This window comes from Tenebrio molitor, chromosome 7, assembly GCF_963966145.1.
Source record: "Tenebrio molitor chromosome 7, icTenMoli1.1, whole genome shotgun sequence".
Classification (NCBI taxonomy): Eukaryota; Metazoa; Arthropoda; class Insecta; order Coleoptera; family Tenebrionidae; genus Tenebrio; species Tenebrio molitor.
This window is the reverse complement of record NC_091052.1, coordinates 5,926,003-5,940,848: the sequence shown is the minus strand read 5'-3', so window position 1 is coordinate 5,940,848 and position 14,846 is coordinate 5,926,003. Positions and strand designations below refer to the sequence as shown.

Below are 14,846 nucleotides of genomic sequence, written 5' to 3'. Positions count from 1 at the left end.
TCCAGCATAATTATTTGTATTTTTGAAACCGTAAAATTTCTAAAATTATCACTCATGATCGTTGTTATTACATACTACGTTATGTATTATTGTTATTTAACTCCAACACAAATAAGCAGCTATAACATAAGATATTGCAAATAAAATATTTGGTAATATCTATTTTATATAAAGAATGTTTCTGCTCTTTTTGACAAAAACATTAAATGGTTTTCCCGGGGTGATTTTTTTTTGTCAACGCAATAATGGATAAAATAGCCCTAGGCTCTAGCACCATCCTAACCCCCTCTCTTCCTCACCAATGAAGTACAATGTACAATAAATTTGGTTTGGTATTTACTTGGGTAGTTGGGTATTATAGAATAGAATTGAACTTAAATTTGGCGGCAGTCTTGTTAATAAATTTTGTAAAACATAACTTCATGAACTGATTATAATTAAACGGAAGAAATAGAGAAATACAGACATGCAGATCAAGAATCAAAAGACAAACAAGCGAACGTTGCAAGTAAGAAATAAGTTGAAAATTATCTATATTGTTAAAGAAATGTCTTGTCACGTGTTGGCTAAGGTAATTGTAACAAAATGTCAAATTTGTACAGAAAATACAAAATGAAAAAGTGATTATCATAATAAAAGACAAGAATATAGTATAATTAATAAAATACAATAAGTATATAAGGATTAAAACAAAAAAAGACTTACTATTGGGAAAGCGAAATTCAAAGAACTCGCAGGAAATCACACAACTGTAGGTAACCACGTGCTAACCATGCTAACCTTCGTAAGCACAAAGAACCCCTAAGTTCGTAACTTGTCTCCCTCCACTGTAGTCGTAAAGTGGTAAAGTGGTGGTGATTGGTGAAGGATCAAGAAGTAGAGGATTTTAGGACATGTTTCGTGATTTTTCACTGATTTATATATTTTTCAAGTCCTTTTTTGCACATATACACACCACGTAAGTACGTGGTAAATTTATATCACGTAAGTACTTACATATTTTTAAAAACACTTAAAGAAAAGTAAAACAAATTATTATTTTCCTCAACTATTTATGGTAATTGCTGTTGCAGAAGCAGCAAATAAATTTACAAAAAAAAATAAATTAGAACGTTGAAAATGCGTCCTTCTTTTTGGAATTCCTGATTTATTACTTTGAAATTCCTGAAATCCTTCTATTTCAAGCTTGGTAAAAAATCATTGTCCCCTGCCTTAATCCGTCCCTGTGATAAACAAATCATTTGCCGCTGGCAATTCTTTCTAGGGTTTTTTGTTTTATCCCCAAGTAATGGCCGTCATGGCCACACTGTAACTCATATCTGTAAATAAAATAGCGAGCTCAATATCTAAAATTATACACCAACTGTTGTAATTTGGTTAAATTATTGTTGATTATTTGTATCGTGCTGTGCGTTTTTGTAAGTATAAACTTGAGGCTTTGATGGTAAACCAGTGAAATTATAGCAATTTTTTTAACATCTCCCATCCCCACCTTTCATCTTTGTTTGTGTTGGTGTTGTGACAGCTTAGGAGGGTGTACGTAGCTGATTTCACAATACTCAAGAACATATTTGTAGAAATTCGTAATTGTTCCCCACTCGTGTGCAAATAACATGGGGCGTAGTACCCAGCAGTCGTATTTGTGTCCTTATCAAAGACAGTTTGTTCAATAGTAGTGTATTGTGAATGTGCAATGCCCCTATTGGATCAATAGTGTACTACAAATTTATAAAATTACTCATTCTCTCTTACTCAATAGTGATAGTGTATATATGCTACAAGGTTGTTTCAATGTCTGTTGTCTCATTTGTGTAGTTACTGCAATAATTATGTTGCAGTTATTACTCTAATGAATTCCAACAACCATAACCAACCTCGAAGGAACTCCTCTTCCTTCAGTAGGCACACCAGCAACCATCCCAGTCGACCAAATCATGCACATGGCCACCAGAGGTGGCCCAATCGCTATCCCAAAGACTACAGCAGGGAATACGATAATAATTTTAATAGGGGGTAAGTTGCTGGATCCACTTTAGATCTCAGCTGACCTTGATTCCCACAGTGAATGCTCAGTACCCCCCAACACTAGCCCTAAGGATTCCAACTATGTGCATGGGTACCCCAAAGTACCTTCACAGCTTAGCCCGGTATTGAGGAACAGCCACATTCATTACAACAATGAAGCATCAGGTATGGAACCCTTTACCAATGTGTTAACAAATCAAGCACCTTTCATTTTAGGGCACCAACATCAAGACAGGCGCCACATTCCCTTATCGAATGCCCCCGAAAGGCGGCACGCTCCAGTTCAAAATTACCACAACGGCGGAGACAGGCGACACATGCCCAATTTGGGTGATCGCCGTCATATATCGCCACCCCTTCACATAAATATATGTGACAATTCCACAAACATCATCAGTAATTCTCCTCCTGACGTCATGCATCAAAGAAACATGATGGATTTTTCAAATTCTCAGAGGAGGCATGGCAGAGGTATAATCAGCTGTTTGATGTGATAAACGTAAGATGGTCTATCTTTTTACAGAAGTTCGAGTGAGTCCGGTCCATTTCCAGCAGCACTCGCCGCAGTTTTATAGGCAAGCAGGTGAAGAAAGTATTAAAAGTGAAAGTCCGTCCCGTAAACGCAGACGTTTGTCGCGTTCTGGCCATCATATTGAACTGAATGCTCAACCGGCCTCACCTCCAAGGAGGTCCCCTAGGCAGCATCCTCCTTCCACCTCGCATCATAACATGCAGGTAATTACATGCGTCGATCGTGTGATCGCGATTCTCAACTTAACAATGGAATAATGAACTCTATTTTTAATATATTTCATTATTCAAAGTGGGATAAAAAATATCGTAAAAAAACTAGGGCGTTTCAACAGATACGCAACGGTTAGAACGATCGGCCTTTGTTCAGTATTATTTTAATTGTACGAGTTCGTTCGTTTCGTCAAAATGCACACATGAACTGATAAGCGTTGAGATGTATTTGTCATTTGATAAATGGAATCGCAATCGAAGCATTCTACTAATTGTTCAGAACGAACCAGATAATATTCATTATTGCACGTCGCGTGCAATAATCATTCACTTTTTGCACTTGTTGCATAAATACACTATAAAAATTAGGGCTGGCAGTAAACTATTTTAAGTTACGGAATATAAAAGTGTCAAGTTTCTTTTATGGAAACAACCGAATAGTATATAAAAAATGAACATGATTATGTAATAAGTGCATATAAGGAGCTAAAGTACATATATGCCTTCACATTTTCGAAATAAATAACTTCAGATGTTTCATTTTCTAGGTGGATCAGGTGTGTTTTCTGTTCTATCAGTACATACTTAGAAATTTATTACGAAATAATTTATTAAAGTACAATACTTGAGTAAGCCTTTCTAAAGAATAAAAAATATGACGTAGTTTCAAATAGTCTAATTTAAATAATCTTCCAGTCTTTTTTTTATAAAGTAAGAATAATTACACTCAGTTTATCGTAATCACTGCCTCATGATGTTATCCACAGTTTACTTACGTAAATGTTGTCTCTTGAAAACTTGACAGTACGCAGTAGAACAGTTTTAGAATTTACTGTCGCGGCATTGATAATTACTTTTAACATATTATAAAAATAATATTGATAGATAATTGCATAGTGTGCAGTATTCAGTAATTATCTCTCAAGTCGAAGCTGTACTATTCCGTTATACGTAACTTAATCCGTCAAGGGGACGTAAGGTACACGGTTCACCCGAACTTAGATAAGATTTTTTTGTTGTATTGTCACGACTATTTCCAACGCCCACCGTCGTGAGGTATCAATAGGACGATCCTATTGTAACTGAAGATTATCTTTTTTGTCAAAGGTCAAAATTTAGTCACTCAAGTACGGTTTTGTTCGTTACTCTTTGGTATTATTCTCCACTTGTACGTTTTGATTTGATTGTTTTACTTAATTATTGCAGTATTTTGTTGTCACATAAAGCTTTAAAATGTTCGGAAGTGTACTTGTATTTTTGCAAATTCAAAATTTTTCGGAATTTTTCAAAACTAAGCTAAACCAAAATAAAGATTGCCGTTATAAATTTTACAACCAGACATTGATCCATCGTAATAAATGCGGTTGAGTTTTATCTGTCGCACCCACATCACGTAAACCTACGGTCCATGAACTGGAAAAATTGTTTCTCAACTACATATTTTAATTTGAACACTATTACGTAGACGATACTTATTTCAACCTCGTCTAGGGTTGTTTAGGTTCTTTGGATTTTTCGCCATGAATAAAAAATTGTTTCTTGTTTTTGTTGATATCACTGTTATTCAGAACTTATTTACTCATTTATTTATTGGAATACATAATGACAGCAGCATCAAGCTGTTTACATACACATATCAAAGGTAAGTCCATCAATGCGACGCCGACGTATGTATTTATAATAGCGTTATGTGATGTTTTTTGGAAAATCCCTCGGACAGGTCGATTTTATTTCGAAAAATCCCGTCCTGCGACATGCAACTTGTTTAAATAACGTCATCGGTTTTTGCGCAATGACGTCATCACCTATTTTTTAAAATGACAACACCCACTTTTTTCTTCTCTTTCTGATAGACCTTCCTTGTAGCTAAACGATGAATGAAAAAAAAAAATGATACCTTACATAACAATTTTTTTGAGAAAATGACAAATTTTACTTCAAAAATATAATCCAAATCAAATGGTAAATCTCTTGAAATTCAATATTATTATTTCTTCATCGGATTGTTGTCGTGTGACTCTAGCTTAATGGGTTTTTACTACAGTAATGCAGTCATGTAATTCAGTTTCAGTTTTGAACAGAGCTTTTGCTTATTGTTATTATGTATTTACTCTTTTTACGAAGGTAGAAAAAGAAACCAAACATGGAATTCTCATTCATTATACAAGTTGTTTTTATTTATCTTCTGGTTTTCAATGTGTATAAAAAAATTGAGTAGATAATTAAATAAATGTTTGTCATTCTGTAGGGGAGTCCTCCATTGCGGCGTCCCAGGTATCGAGATCGAAATGATTTCATCCACGGACACCACCAAACATTTCTCCCAAGTCCTCCTCCAGTTGCTCACGCCCACCCCCATCAGTCCACCGTGATGATGGACATCAACCAGGTTTGTGATTTCGGACGTTTAAAAGTTACAAATATTCTCTGTATTGTGCGTTTTATTTTTCCAGGTACCGGTGACAATTCCAATGAATCCCGAGGCGATGTGGAGCTACACCTCTCCTCCGCACATATCGTTATGTACGGCTCCGCCGGGTGCTCCCCCGCACATGCACAGTTGTCACATGCACAACATGTATCAAGCGCCCCACCAGCTCGTACCCCAACAGTTTCCCGGTTGTCTTCCACATCAGGGCTACGGAGGTTTTCCCACCCCTTCGAGTGCCCTTTCCGTCTCTAATCAGCACTACAGCCAACATCTCCCGCCTCAGAGACCGGACAGTCTCGAACTGGAACTTCTTAATGACCACCATTCCCACACCCACTCGGCCTTGCACGGACCTCCTTCCCTCCACGTGTCACCAATTCAGGTCACGCCACCGGCATCGTTGTTCTTGTCGGCGGAGACTAGAGGAAATCAATTGGAACTGTTGCATGCGAGGTCCAGACAACATAGGAATCCACGGTTGCAACCTCCGAGGACGCGCTGGCATCACAATGCTCCAATTATTTCGGCACCGGCGCAGTATTCAGGCTTCCTGTTACATTTCCTGTGAGTTGATCAAAAATAATTAAGAAAAATAGAATCAGGTTGTTGCACGTTTTCAAACAAATGCCACACTCTTCATGTGGAAAAGCACTTTTTTTTTTAGGTTTACGGATCATAATTTAATTTTTTTTTTTGCCGGTTAAAATTCATATTTACTTTCATTATACTTCATAATCCTTCTACTTTGGTACATCATTATACAGTAAAACTTCGATATAACGCTCCCGTTTGTAACGATTTCCCGCTTATAACGCTTCGATGGAAGGTGTAAAATTACGTAAACTAAAACCAGGAAAGAAACAACACGTACCATGATCTAATCGATTCTGCGAAAATAAATTTTTGCAAATTTTTTCTCCCCTACAAAACGTTTTTACGAATTTTCCCCTTGTGCTCAGTACTTTTCTTCCCCGGTCCTGTTAACATCGTATAAAATGTCTCAAAATTATTTTCATTAAAAGAAAAAAATGAATCAGCAATAGAGGTTGGAACGATCTACATTGAATCAAAAAGATTTTACTGCATCCAAAAATATAAGTGCGTCAACTTTACGAACGATACTAAAAAAAAGAAGTGAATTTGTTTCCATAAAGGAACCAGCCCTACAAAATACAATCTGCGAAATATTAAGAGCTGGAAACTACAAAATTGGTTCATCCAGACCAGGAGTTTTAACATGCCAAGTGGTCAGATTTTCTAAAAAAGAGTCCGGCAAATTTTTCCTGGTAATAGCGCTTTCCCGGCTATAGCGCTCTTTTTCTTCGGTCCCTGGAAGAGAGTTATAACGAAGTCTTACTGTATTTTCAAATGTTATTTTTGTTCTATATCTTTTTTAACACGTGCGCTGCGGGAGCTACTTTGCTAAAGCCGCCGTGAGTGCGAGGGGTGCTGTACGGGGGCGTATATATACCCCGTAAAGTTTTTAGATTATAGAGAAGACAGTTGAGCAGTTTTTAGAGTTTTTATTGTCTGGTTGCCTGTTTGAATGCACATGATTTAACGAACTAATATACCGATTTTTTCCAACATAATTTGTTAGAAAGGAAAAGTTTCTGATTGTGTTCTGCACTTTGTTTCATCCCGATACGATCTCAGGGAGATACACAGTAACAATTAATTTGTGCCCAATATGAGCGCGCCTCTCTTATTTCTGTTTTGCCGATTTTAATCTAAGCGGCGTGAAACGACGATCACTTCATGTCTTATGATTTTTTACATTGCAATTCTAAACGTTATTTATTGTCAGGTGAAGGTTTTTAAGATCCGCAGACACCCGGGGTGTCATGATTGGTGGGTCTACGAAGGCTTGAAGAAGTATTGTGAACTTTTGCAGTTACAATGAAAAGAAAGTTCATGATCCTTAATCTTGACTTAAGTTTAGTTACCACCTGTTACTCAGACGCCCCTGGGGTCCAACCCCGGTGGTTCGTAAGAGGTTAAGAGGACTTTAATTTATTTTAAAGGAAACTAATATCACACTACACTTAAAGGGGGGCCACACGAGAATAATATGACAAAAAGGGACACAATCGTGAAAAAGTTGAGAAGCTGTGTCCACAGGTAAGAATATTTGCCTGATTCTTGTAATTCCTTAATCCGTAATTAATTTCATCTCGTAATTTGTTAGATTCAATGAGTGGAATTTTTAAATGATTTAAATTTGTTTAAATTGATAGTAGCTATACCTATTTTTAATTTACAACGGTTCAGTAGTTGACAGGCAATGACAATGCAATGTTTTTGCAAATGTGTGCGATGGGTAATACAGGCGCTTTGAAAGTGTTAATACTCGTACACGCGAACAAAACTACAGACAAAAGCTAGTAACCAATAACTATTACGAGTGGCACAATAAGTATACTTTTTTTTCACTTTTTTATCAACTTCTCGACTTGTCATGGATTCCATCATTTTTTTTTCCCTTCACATTTATAAACAGTTATTCAAATTATATTATTGAAAAATAACGAATATGTAACTTCAGTACCAGCAGAAGAAATCATATTCTCGATGGCGCACTATAGTGGACTCACATGTCGTACCTCAGCCAACATGTTAAATATTTTTTCTTCAAACGTCCGTAAAATATGACATTGCACTGCTGCATTGATAAAGCAAAAGTGTCACGTCACTGTCATGGCATCTAACGAGCTGACCAGCGTCCGTGAAGTTATTATCTCCGCTGAGGAGCGTCCGTGAAGTTATTATCTCCGCTGAGGGCGTCCGTGAAGTTATTATCTCCGCTGATGACCGGCTGTAAAGTAAACTAGCTAAATCATGTGAAATTCCTACCTGATTTCTTAACATGTCTTAAATAATTTGTTATGAAGGTTTGAAGAAAAAATAGTATGTGTTATTCGGAGCAAAAACGGTTTTATGTGCTTTGGCATTTTTGCTCCTCATAATATAATATACTACATATTTTCTTTTGGCGTTCATTCTTAGTATGCCTTTCTATTTGCTCTTTATTGGTTTTTTCACCCTTGTTTTTTTGTTATTTTTTTTCTACCTGCTGTGTTTCAAATTGCTCACTTTCCCATCCATTTTTTATTTATGTTTTTTCCCCTCTCGTGATCACTACGCTTAACTGTTTCTTGCTCTGCTTGTTTAATAAATATTCTCGGACAATACAGCTCTGTTTATACTCGTACGTGCATACACATGAAGAGTGGTTTTTCAACTTCAGCAACAGGTGTTTTTTTTTTTTAATGAATACCAACGGATGATTTTTCAGCGCCATGTTTTCGAACCCGCCAATGTCTCCCTTCAGCCAAACCGATCTCAGTAGTTCAGATACGACGGAAACGGAGAACTACGAAGCTCTACTCAATTTGGCCGAACAATTGGGCGAGGCGAAACCTCGCGGTTTAGGAAAATTAGAGATCGAATCTCTTCTCAGCTATAAGTTCAACGCTGACACTCACCAGGGTGATCAAACATCGTGCGTCGTGTGTATGTGCGATTTTGAAGCCCGACAAGTGCTCAGAGTCCTGCCCTGCTCACATGAGTTCCATGCCAAATGTATCGATAAGTGGCTCAGAGTAAGTTGCATGTTTTTTTTTTAATGACGCTGGTAATATCTACTCTGGAGTTTAACGAATGTTGAGCCATGAGTACTTGTTATTCAAGTTTGTAATTTAAAGAGATATAATCAATCTGAGAGCAAGTGAACATTTTTGTCACGTGATTTCACGTCACGTCCTCACGTCATAGAGTGATCGTACAGTAACTGTGCGTTAGAACATAACGTGATGCCCTAACCCTAGTCAGCAAAAAGAAAATTTCTTCAATCACATTATACAGTGAGATCATTTAAATGTATAATTAAAGTAGGCTATGACTTTTAAGTTAGATTGGCAACACTGTTGATAACTTGATTTGAATGATCAAAGTGACGCTACAAAATTTAATACAAGATATGAAACTGCGAGTTCACAGTTGTACCCCTGGCTTGGACTTGGAACCAGGGAAAGGCACTACTTCAAACCAGGAGCTTTCGAATGACACCTAACTCGTTTACTTTGGGACTGTACTGACTACTCCCGCATCAATTGAAAAATATATACGTTTTTTGAACAAATTTAGACAATAAATTGTGGACGCGCCACTGTCTTGGTTTCATAGTAGAAATCATAAAAGCAATAGTAGTGCTTTTTATACGACAAAAAAGGTCAGTTATTATTACTTGCAGCTCGACAAACGGTGCAATGTAACAGTGACTAATTAATAATCGTGTATGTGTTAGTAAATCGTTTAAAAAATACTGTACCGGGAACAGAACAGTTATTTTATTTATTGTTGGTGATACTGATAATTTAATTGGATCTTCCCGAATCGTTTAAATGGTGAAGAATACCTTCGATTTTTTGAGTGATACTTTGAGTTGCTGGAGGAAGGGCCCTTAGACCGAAAGTCAAGTTACGCAGTAGTTGAACCAAAACTACCCTAAAGCTAGCGTGACACGATACTAAATTTCACAGAAAATTCTCTAAAAATGACAAAGACAGACTATGTTCCTGATCGTTCGTTGGTCCAGATCGAGGGTCTCTCTCATTTTGTAACAAATTTTCTGCAAAATTTAGCGTCGTGTCAAACAGCCTTTAAGGGTGGATTGCACGAAACGGTCCAACGCTTGAGCCGCCAAGATCTTCTGGTTTAAATAAATACGATACAGGTAAATAGAGTAGAAGAACTAACTGGACGAGTCGTGGCAGCTGGTGTCCAAATTCGGTAAGATCGTGAAGTTTTTTCAAGGGTCCGTGCATCAATGGCGCGGAGGGCACATGCGTGTGTTACGCATCAAGGACAACATTTTCAGCATTTACTCTGAATAAAGTACGCTAAAAGTAAAAGTGTTTTGTCCGTTTTTTCGACACAATTCAGTCTCAGTGTCAGATTTCTTGCGTGGTAATCGTTTTCGTTGTAGCTTTTTTACCATTTCACTTTCGTTTGCTCTACATTAGCGTCGACCATGGGACCACGAGGTGAATTTCAATTTAATACGCAATTTTAGCCATCGCAAATCGTCTTCAAATGTCTTGGTGGTTTACGGCATAAAATATTTCCGCCTATTTTACTTACACCTGTATGTAGATTATTGAATCAATTATTATCATAAAAAAAACCTTGCTACTATAACGTGACTGCATTGGTGTTTTTTTTTTTTTTCGGACTTTAGTGGTGGGCCGCTGTGCTACGTTCTAACGCAGAGTTGCCAGACAGTCACTTTTATGATAGTCAACTCTCATATAACGGTATTATAAAATGTTTGTGATGAGATTACGTGACAAAAATATTCACCGGCTCTTGTACTATTGCGGACAATGAATCTTGGACGATTTGTCATTCGATTGACATAAAAATGTAAAACTGGCTTTAGGTGCAACTAACTTCACTTTCGATTTTTGTAATTTTTATCATACTGACATGCCAAAAATAAACTTTCAAATGTCAAATAGTTTCAAACGTCAATCATAATGGCAATAAAGCGTGGCTTACATTGACATTTTTTGAATTGACATAAATTTGACGTCTAAAATTCCGTGTCCGCAACCGTACTAAACCAAAATTGATTGTTGCGATTGTTAATTTTCAGTCGAACAGAACCTGTCCGATATGCCGCGGGAATGCTTCAGACTACTTCAACACTAGTGATTAGATCCTCGAAAAAAAATGTCCCAACAGAAACAATAATCTCCTTTACAAATTTTGCAGAATTTGAAGTTTTTGTTCTGTCAGGTGCCATTAGTTTGCCAGTAATAGATTTATAATATCACTAATAAACAAAAATATATATGTGTTAACACTTCCTATTTTACTTATCTAGTAGATATCGTAAGCTTGAACTTGTTAGCATTTGTCTGTAAGATTTAGGTGAGCCACATTTTTGTTTTATAGTGTCTGTATTCATGTGTCAATGTCGTACACCTAATTCTTCATTGTAACTACCTCTAATAATACAGAGACGTCAAATTTTGCAATCAAACGAAACTTTACGTTGATTGACGTCGATCTGTATGTTATTATTATTATTATTATTTTTATTTGTTTACAGTTGCGTGAATGTACTGTGTACATGATCTTCCATGATATGTTGTTCGTTGTGTAATTTTTTTTGTTACTAACGTTTACGTAAGTGCTTATCGTTACATTAATTTTAGATAAGTTGCCTCTGTTTACATTGTATTTTGTAAAAGAGGCTTTAGTTTTAGTTATAATACTTTCTTAGCTTCATTCATCATTTCGCTTACCTGAAAATATAACAAAAAAAATGTTACGAATCTACGATGTCTTTGCACACATGCTTCAACTACACTATGCTATACGTAAAATTTGTTTACTTTAAAAAAAAACTATAGGGAAATTTGTACTTAATTATTTAAATTGGTACCAACACGTACTTTCTCGGTAATATTGCAGTACAATTCAACGCTTTTAATGTCATTTTCAACATTGTTAGAATAAATTAAAGTTTATCGAGTGGTAATTATTGTACAGAGAATAATTTAATGTAATAGGTGTGCCTTTATATTGTACAATTCAACATCTGCCATTCCGTTTGATTTGCACAACATTTTTTAGGAAGATATAAAATTAAAGTGGTATGCAGGACTGCCTCAAAGGCCAAACGGAATTTCTTTCGTGAGCTAAAGAATTGTTCTGTTGTATTATTTTTTATGTAATTTTTATTTATTAAGTTTTATTTTTTTGGGATTAATTATCTCTAATCGCACTGTAGTTTAGTTTATAATGAGACCTTTTGTGGCAGTTGGTATATTTACAACAACATTTCAAAATGGCCTTTATTTGTTATAAGCACCCTCGTTTGTTGTGGTTAATAAATGGATTATTGTCACAGAGTGCTTGGAAGTGCTGGCAATTTTTTTAGGTGGTTAAATGTCGCAGGTATTAATGGGAATTGTGAAAGGTTGTGATGTTTAGCGCGCTTTTTTTCGTGAAATTATGCTCGTTAAAATGGCTAAATTTGTTGTAATTGTTTATTTTGCTCAATTATGTCTGTATATGTTAGAAAGTGAAGTTGCTTAAAAATGAGCCATTTTTATTGATTGCGAATAAAATTGTTTTGGTTGATAGAAATATTTAAATTTGTATTTTTGTTTGGGTGTGACGTTTTATTGCAATTACACGAAATACTCAGTAGAGGGTGCCGTTGTTGTTCAGTATACACATATCTCAGACACAAGTGCAATATGAAAATCATTTTAGCATTTTTTCAAACATAAACTAGCAATATATAATATTCTAAGGCATTCACATTTAGCAATTGCTGCATAATCAAACTATAGATTGTATTTTTGTGAACGTGAATACCTAAGTGATACTTTTGCTTTTAGTGGATTTTAATATTTATGTATTCATAGGAGCTTCTAGTGGCTACTATACTAGTTCTTATTTCAATAAAACATTTAAAAGATATCTCTACCACTCTGTAATGACAATCCACAAATAACACACTCCAATAAAATATTTACTGACACCAATTATTTATTAATATGTGACAATAAATGCATAATTAACGAGGACACAGTAGTTGTCTTCCTCCATCCACAGGAAGAGTAGCTCCAGTTATAAAACTAGCGCCACCGCTAGCCAAGAACGCGATAGTTTTGGCAACTTCTTCAGGTTGTCCTGGTCTTCCGAGAGCATGCGTTGTCTTACATCTATCTAGAAATTCTTTATATTGCTCTTCTGACATTCCGCCTCTTTTATGCAATTCAGTTATCACAACTCCAGGGTTAACGCTATTCACCCTTACTTCTTTTGGAGCCAAATCCAATGCTACACACCTCGTAAATTGATCTAATGCCGATTTGGACATGCAATAAGACAGGAGGCCCGCTGAAGCTCTGAGGCCAGTAACACTTGAAACGTTAACGATATTTCCTTTGGTTTTTATCAAGTGAGGCACAGCCAACATCGTCATGAAATAAACTGATCTTACGTTAGTGTTGAACATTCGATCATATTGCTCCAGACTCGTGTTTTCAATCCCTCCGGACTCGATAATTCCTGCATTGTTAACGAGCACATCCAATTTTCCGTAATGTTTGATGGTGGCATCTATTATTTTACGAATGTCATCTTCTTTCGTTAAATCACCGGTGACTATTAAAGGTTTGGTGGCGCATTGTTCTGCTGTTTTCTTCAAGTTATCTAAATTTCGTCCTGCCAAGGCGAGTTTAGCGCCGAATTTTGAAAACGTTGCGGCTGTAGCTGCTCCGATACCGGAACTAGCACCGGTTACGAGAACTACTTTTTCAGAAAAATCCATTTTTCAATCACACTGTAGTGCACTCTTATATAACGATATGGAAAAAATAACTGTTCTGATACCAGAATTATGAGGACGCAATCAAATTTGTTGTTGAAAATGCAATCACACTTATCAATTACTAAAAATACAATTCATCGATAAATTCGGAACAAATTTTCCACGTAAAATCAAGATTACAATCTCTGGTTGGCGACACTGGTTTCATTCAATTGACGTAAGAAACTAACCTTATCAAAAAGTGAACGTTTCGGCTAATTAAGAAAAAAGTATTTTAATAAAAATGTCTCTAGTTGGTTTAAGGGGCATTTTAAAATGCGGCCAATTATTTAACGAGACTTTAGTGTTCAGCAGGTAACTTTTATCCAATGTTTTCTGATAAGTAGCGAGCATGTTTTTGAAGATCAATCACAATTATGAACATGAAGAGAAACAATGGTCCCGAGGGAATAGCGAAACACGAACGAGATTCACGGAACGCTCAAAGTAGTCCACCATCTGTTGACCAGCCAAAAGTTAATGAAGATATTGAGAAATTTAACAATGAAATTGCGCAATTAACAGAAAAAAATAATGAACTTTTAGTAAGGTATTGGTATTGCATAAAAACACAGTCATTAAAATTAATTTGAGCAGGACAAATATAAAAGAGCACTAGCAGAAGGAGAAAATTTGAGAAATCGTCTTACAAAACAAATTTCAGAAGCAAAATTGTTTGGCATTCAAAGCTTTTGTAAAGATCTTCTGGATGTTGCAGATGTTTTAGGCAAAGCTACTGAAACTATCCCAAAGGAAGAGATTAGTGACAAAAATCCACATTTGAAAGGTTTATATGAAGGTCTTAAAATGACAGAAGCTCAGTTGCAGTCTGTTTTTAAAAGACATGGACTAGAGCCTGTGAACCCTTTAAATGAAAAATTTAATCCAAATTTCCATGAAGCTTTATTTCAGCAGGTAAGATTTTGCAAAATGATGTAATTTGTGTTTATTTAGTGATTAATTAATGTTTTTCAGGATGTAGCTGGTAAAGAGTCAGGAACAGTTGTTGTGGTTTCAAAAATTGGTTACAAATTACATGATCGGGTAATAAGGCCTGCTCTAGTGGGTGTTTCCAAATAGGTAGTCTTATAATTATTGATTCTCATTTTGTACATTTAGACTTATGTGAATTGCGTACAGGAAATTTTTTGTTGTTTTATAAACTTGTGATTTCAATTATATTACAAGAGTCCATGTACGTTAATAAGATTGAAAAAATAAATTTTTTAGCAAGTGTCGTTTTTTATTTGTAGG

The 14,846-nt window shown here is 35.9% G+C and overlaps 3 protein-coding genes across 3 annotated transcripts; 2 read left to right on the top strand and 1 right to left on the bottom strand.

Moving 5' to 3' along the window:
• Positions 1 to 1,448: 1,448 nt before the first annotated feature.
• Positions 1,449 to 12,697, top strand: LOC138134514 (RING finger protein 44-like). Its single transcript, XM_069052838.1, is given in 10 exon segments — positions 1,449 to 1,750; positions 1,753 to 1,782; positions 1,839 to 2,013; positions 2,063 to 2,190; positions 2,242 to 2,496; positions 2,549 to 2,760; positions 5,018 to 5,158; positions 5,223 to 5,764; positions 8,496 to 8,802; positions 10,857 to 12,697. Coding segments are annotated over 10 exon segments (1,917 nt in total). The 5' UTR covers positions 1,449 to 1,686; the 3' UTR covers positions 10,920 to 12,697.
• A 44-nt stretch (positions 12,698 to 12,741) lies between these two features.
• On the bottom strand, positions 12,742 to 13,701 carry LOC138134530 (3-oxoacyl-[acyl-carrier-protein] reductase FabG-like). The gene has a single exon (XM_069052859.1). The coding sequence runs from the start codon at positions 13,551 to 13,553 to the stop codon at positions 12,795 to 12,797; it is 759 nt and encodes a 252-aa protein (XP_068908960.1). The 5' UTR covers positions 13,554 to 13,701; the 3' UTR covers positions 12,742 to 12,794.
• A 1-nt stretch (position 13,702) lies between these two features.
• On the top strand, positions 13,703 to 14,826 carry Roe1 (grpE protein homolog, mitochondrial Roe1). The gene is made up of 4 exons (XM_069052861.1): positions 13,703 to 13,907; positions 13,957 to 14,137; positions 14,190 to 14,507; positions 14,568 to 14,826. The coding sequence occupies exons 1-4, from the start codon at positions 13,837 to 13,839 to the stop codon at positions 14,670 to 14,672; spliced, it is 675 nt and encodes a 224-aa protein (XP_068908962.1). The 5' UTR covers positions 13,703 to 13,836; the 3' UTR covers positions 14,673 to 14,826.
• Positions 14,827 to 14,846: the final 20 nt, after the last annotated feature.

Coding starts and splice junctions, on each gene's coding strand:
- LOC138134530 (XM_069052859.1), bottom strand. CDS start 13,553: ATGGATTTTTCTGAAAAAGTAGTTCTCGTAACCGGTGCTAGTTCCGGT.
- Roe1 (XM_069052861.1), top strand. CDS start 13,837: ATGTCTCTAGTTGGTTTAAGGGGCATTTTAAAATGCGGCCAATTATTT. Junction 13,908..13,956: donor GAGACTTTAGTGTTCAGCAG/GTAACTTTTATC, acceptor ATGTTTTTGAAG/ATCAATCACAATTATGAACA. Junction 14,138..14,189: donor AAAAAAATAATGAACTTTTA/GTAAGGTATTGG, acceptor TAATTTGAGCAG/GACAAATATAAAAGAGCACT.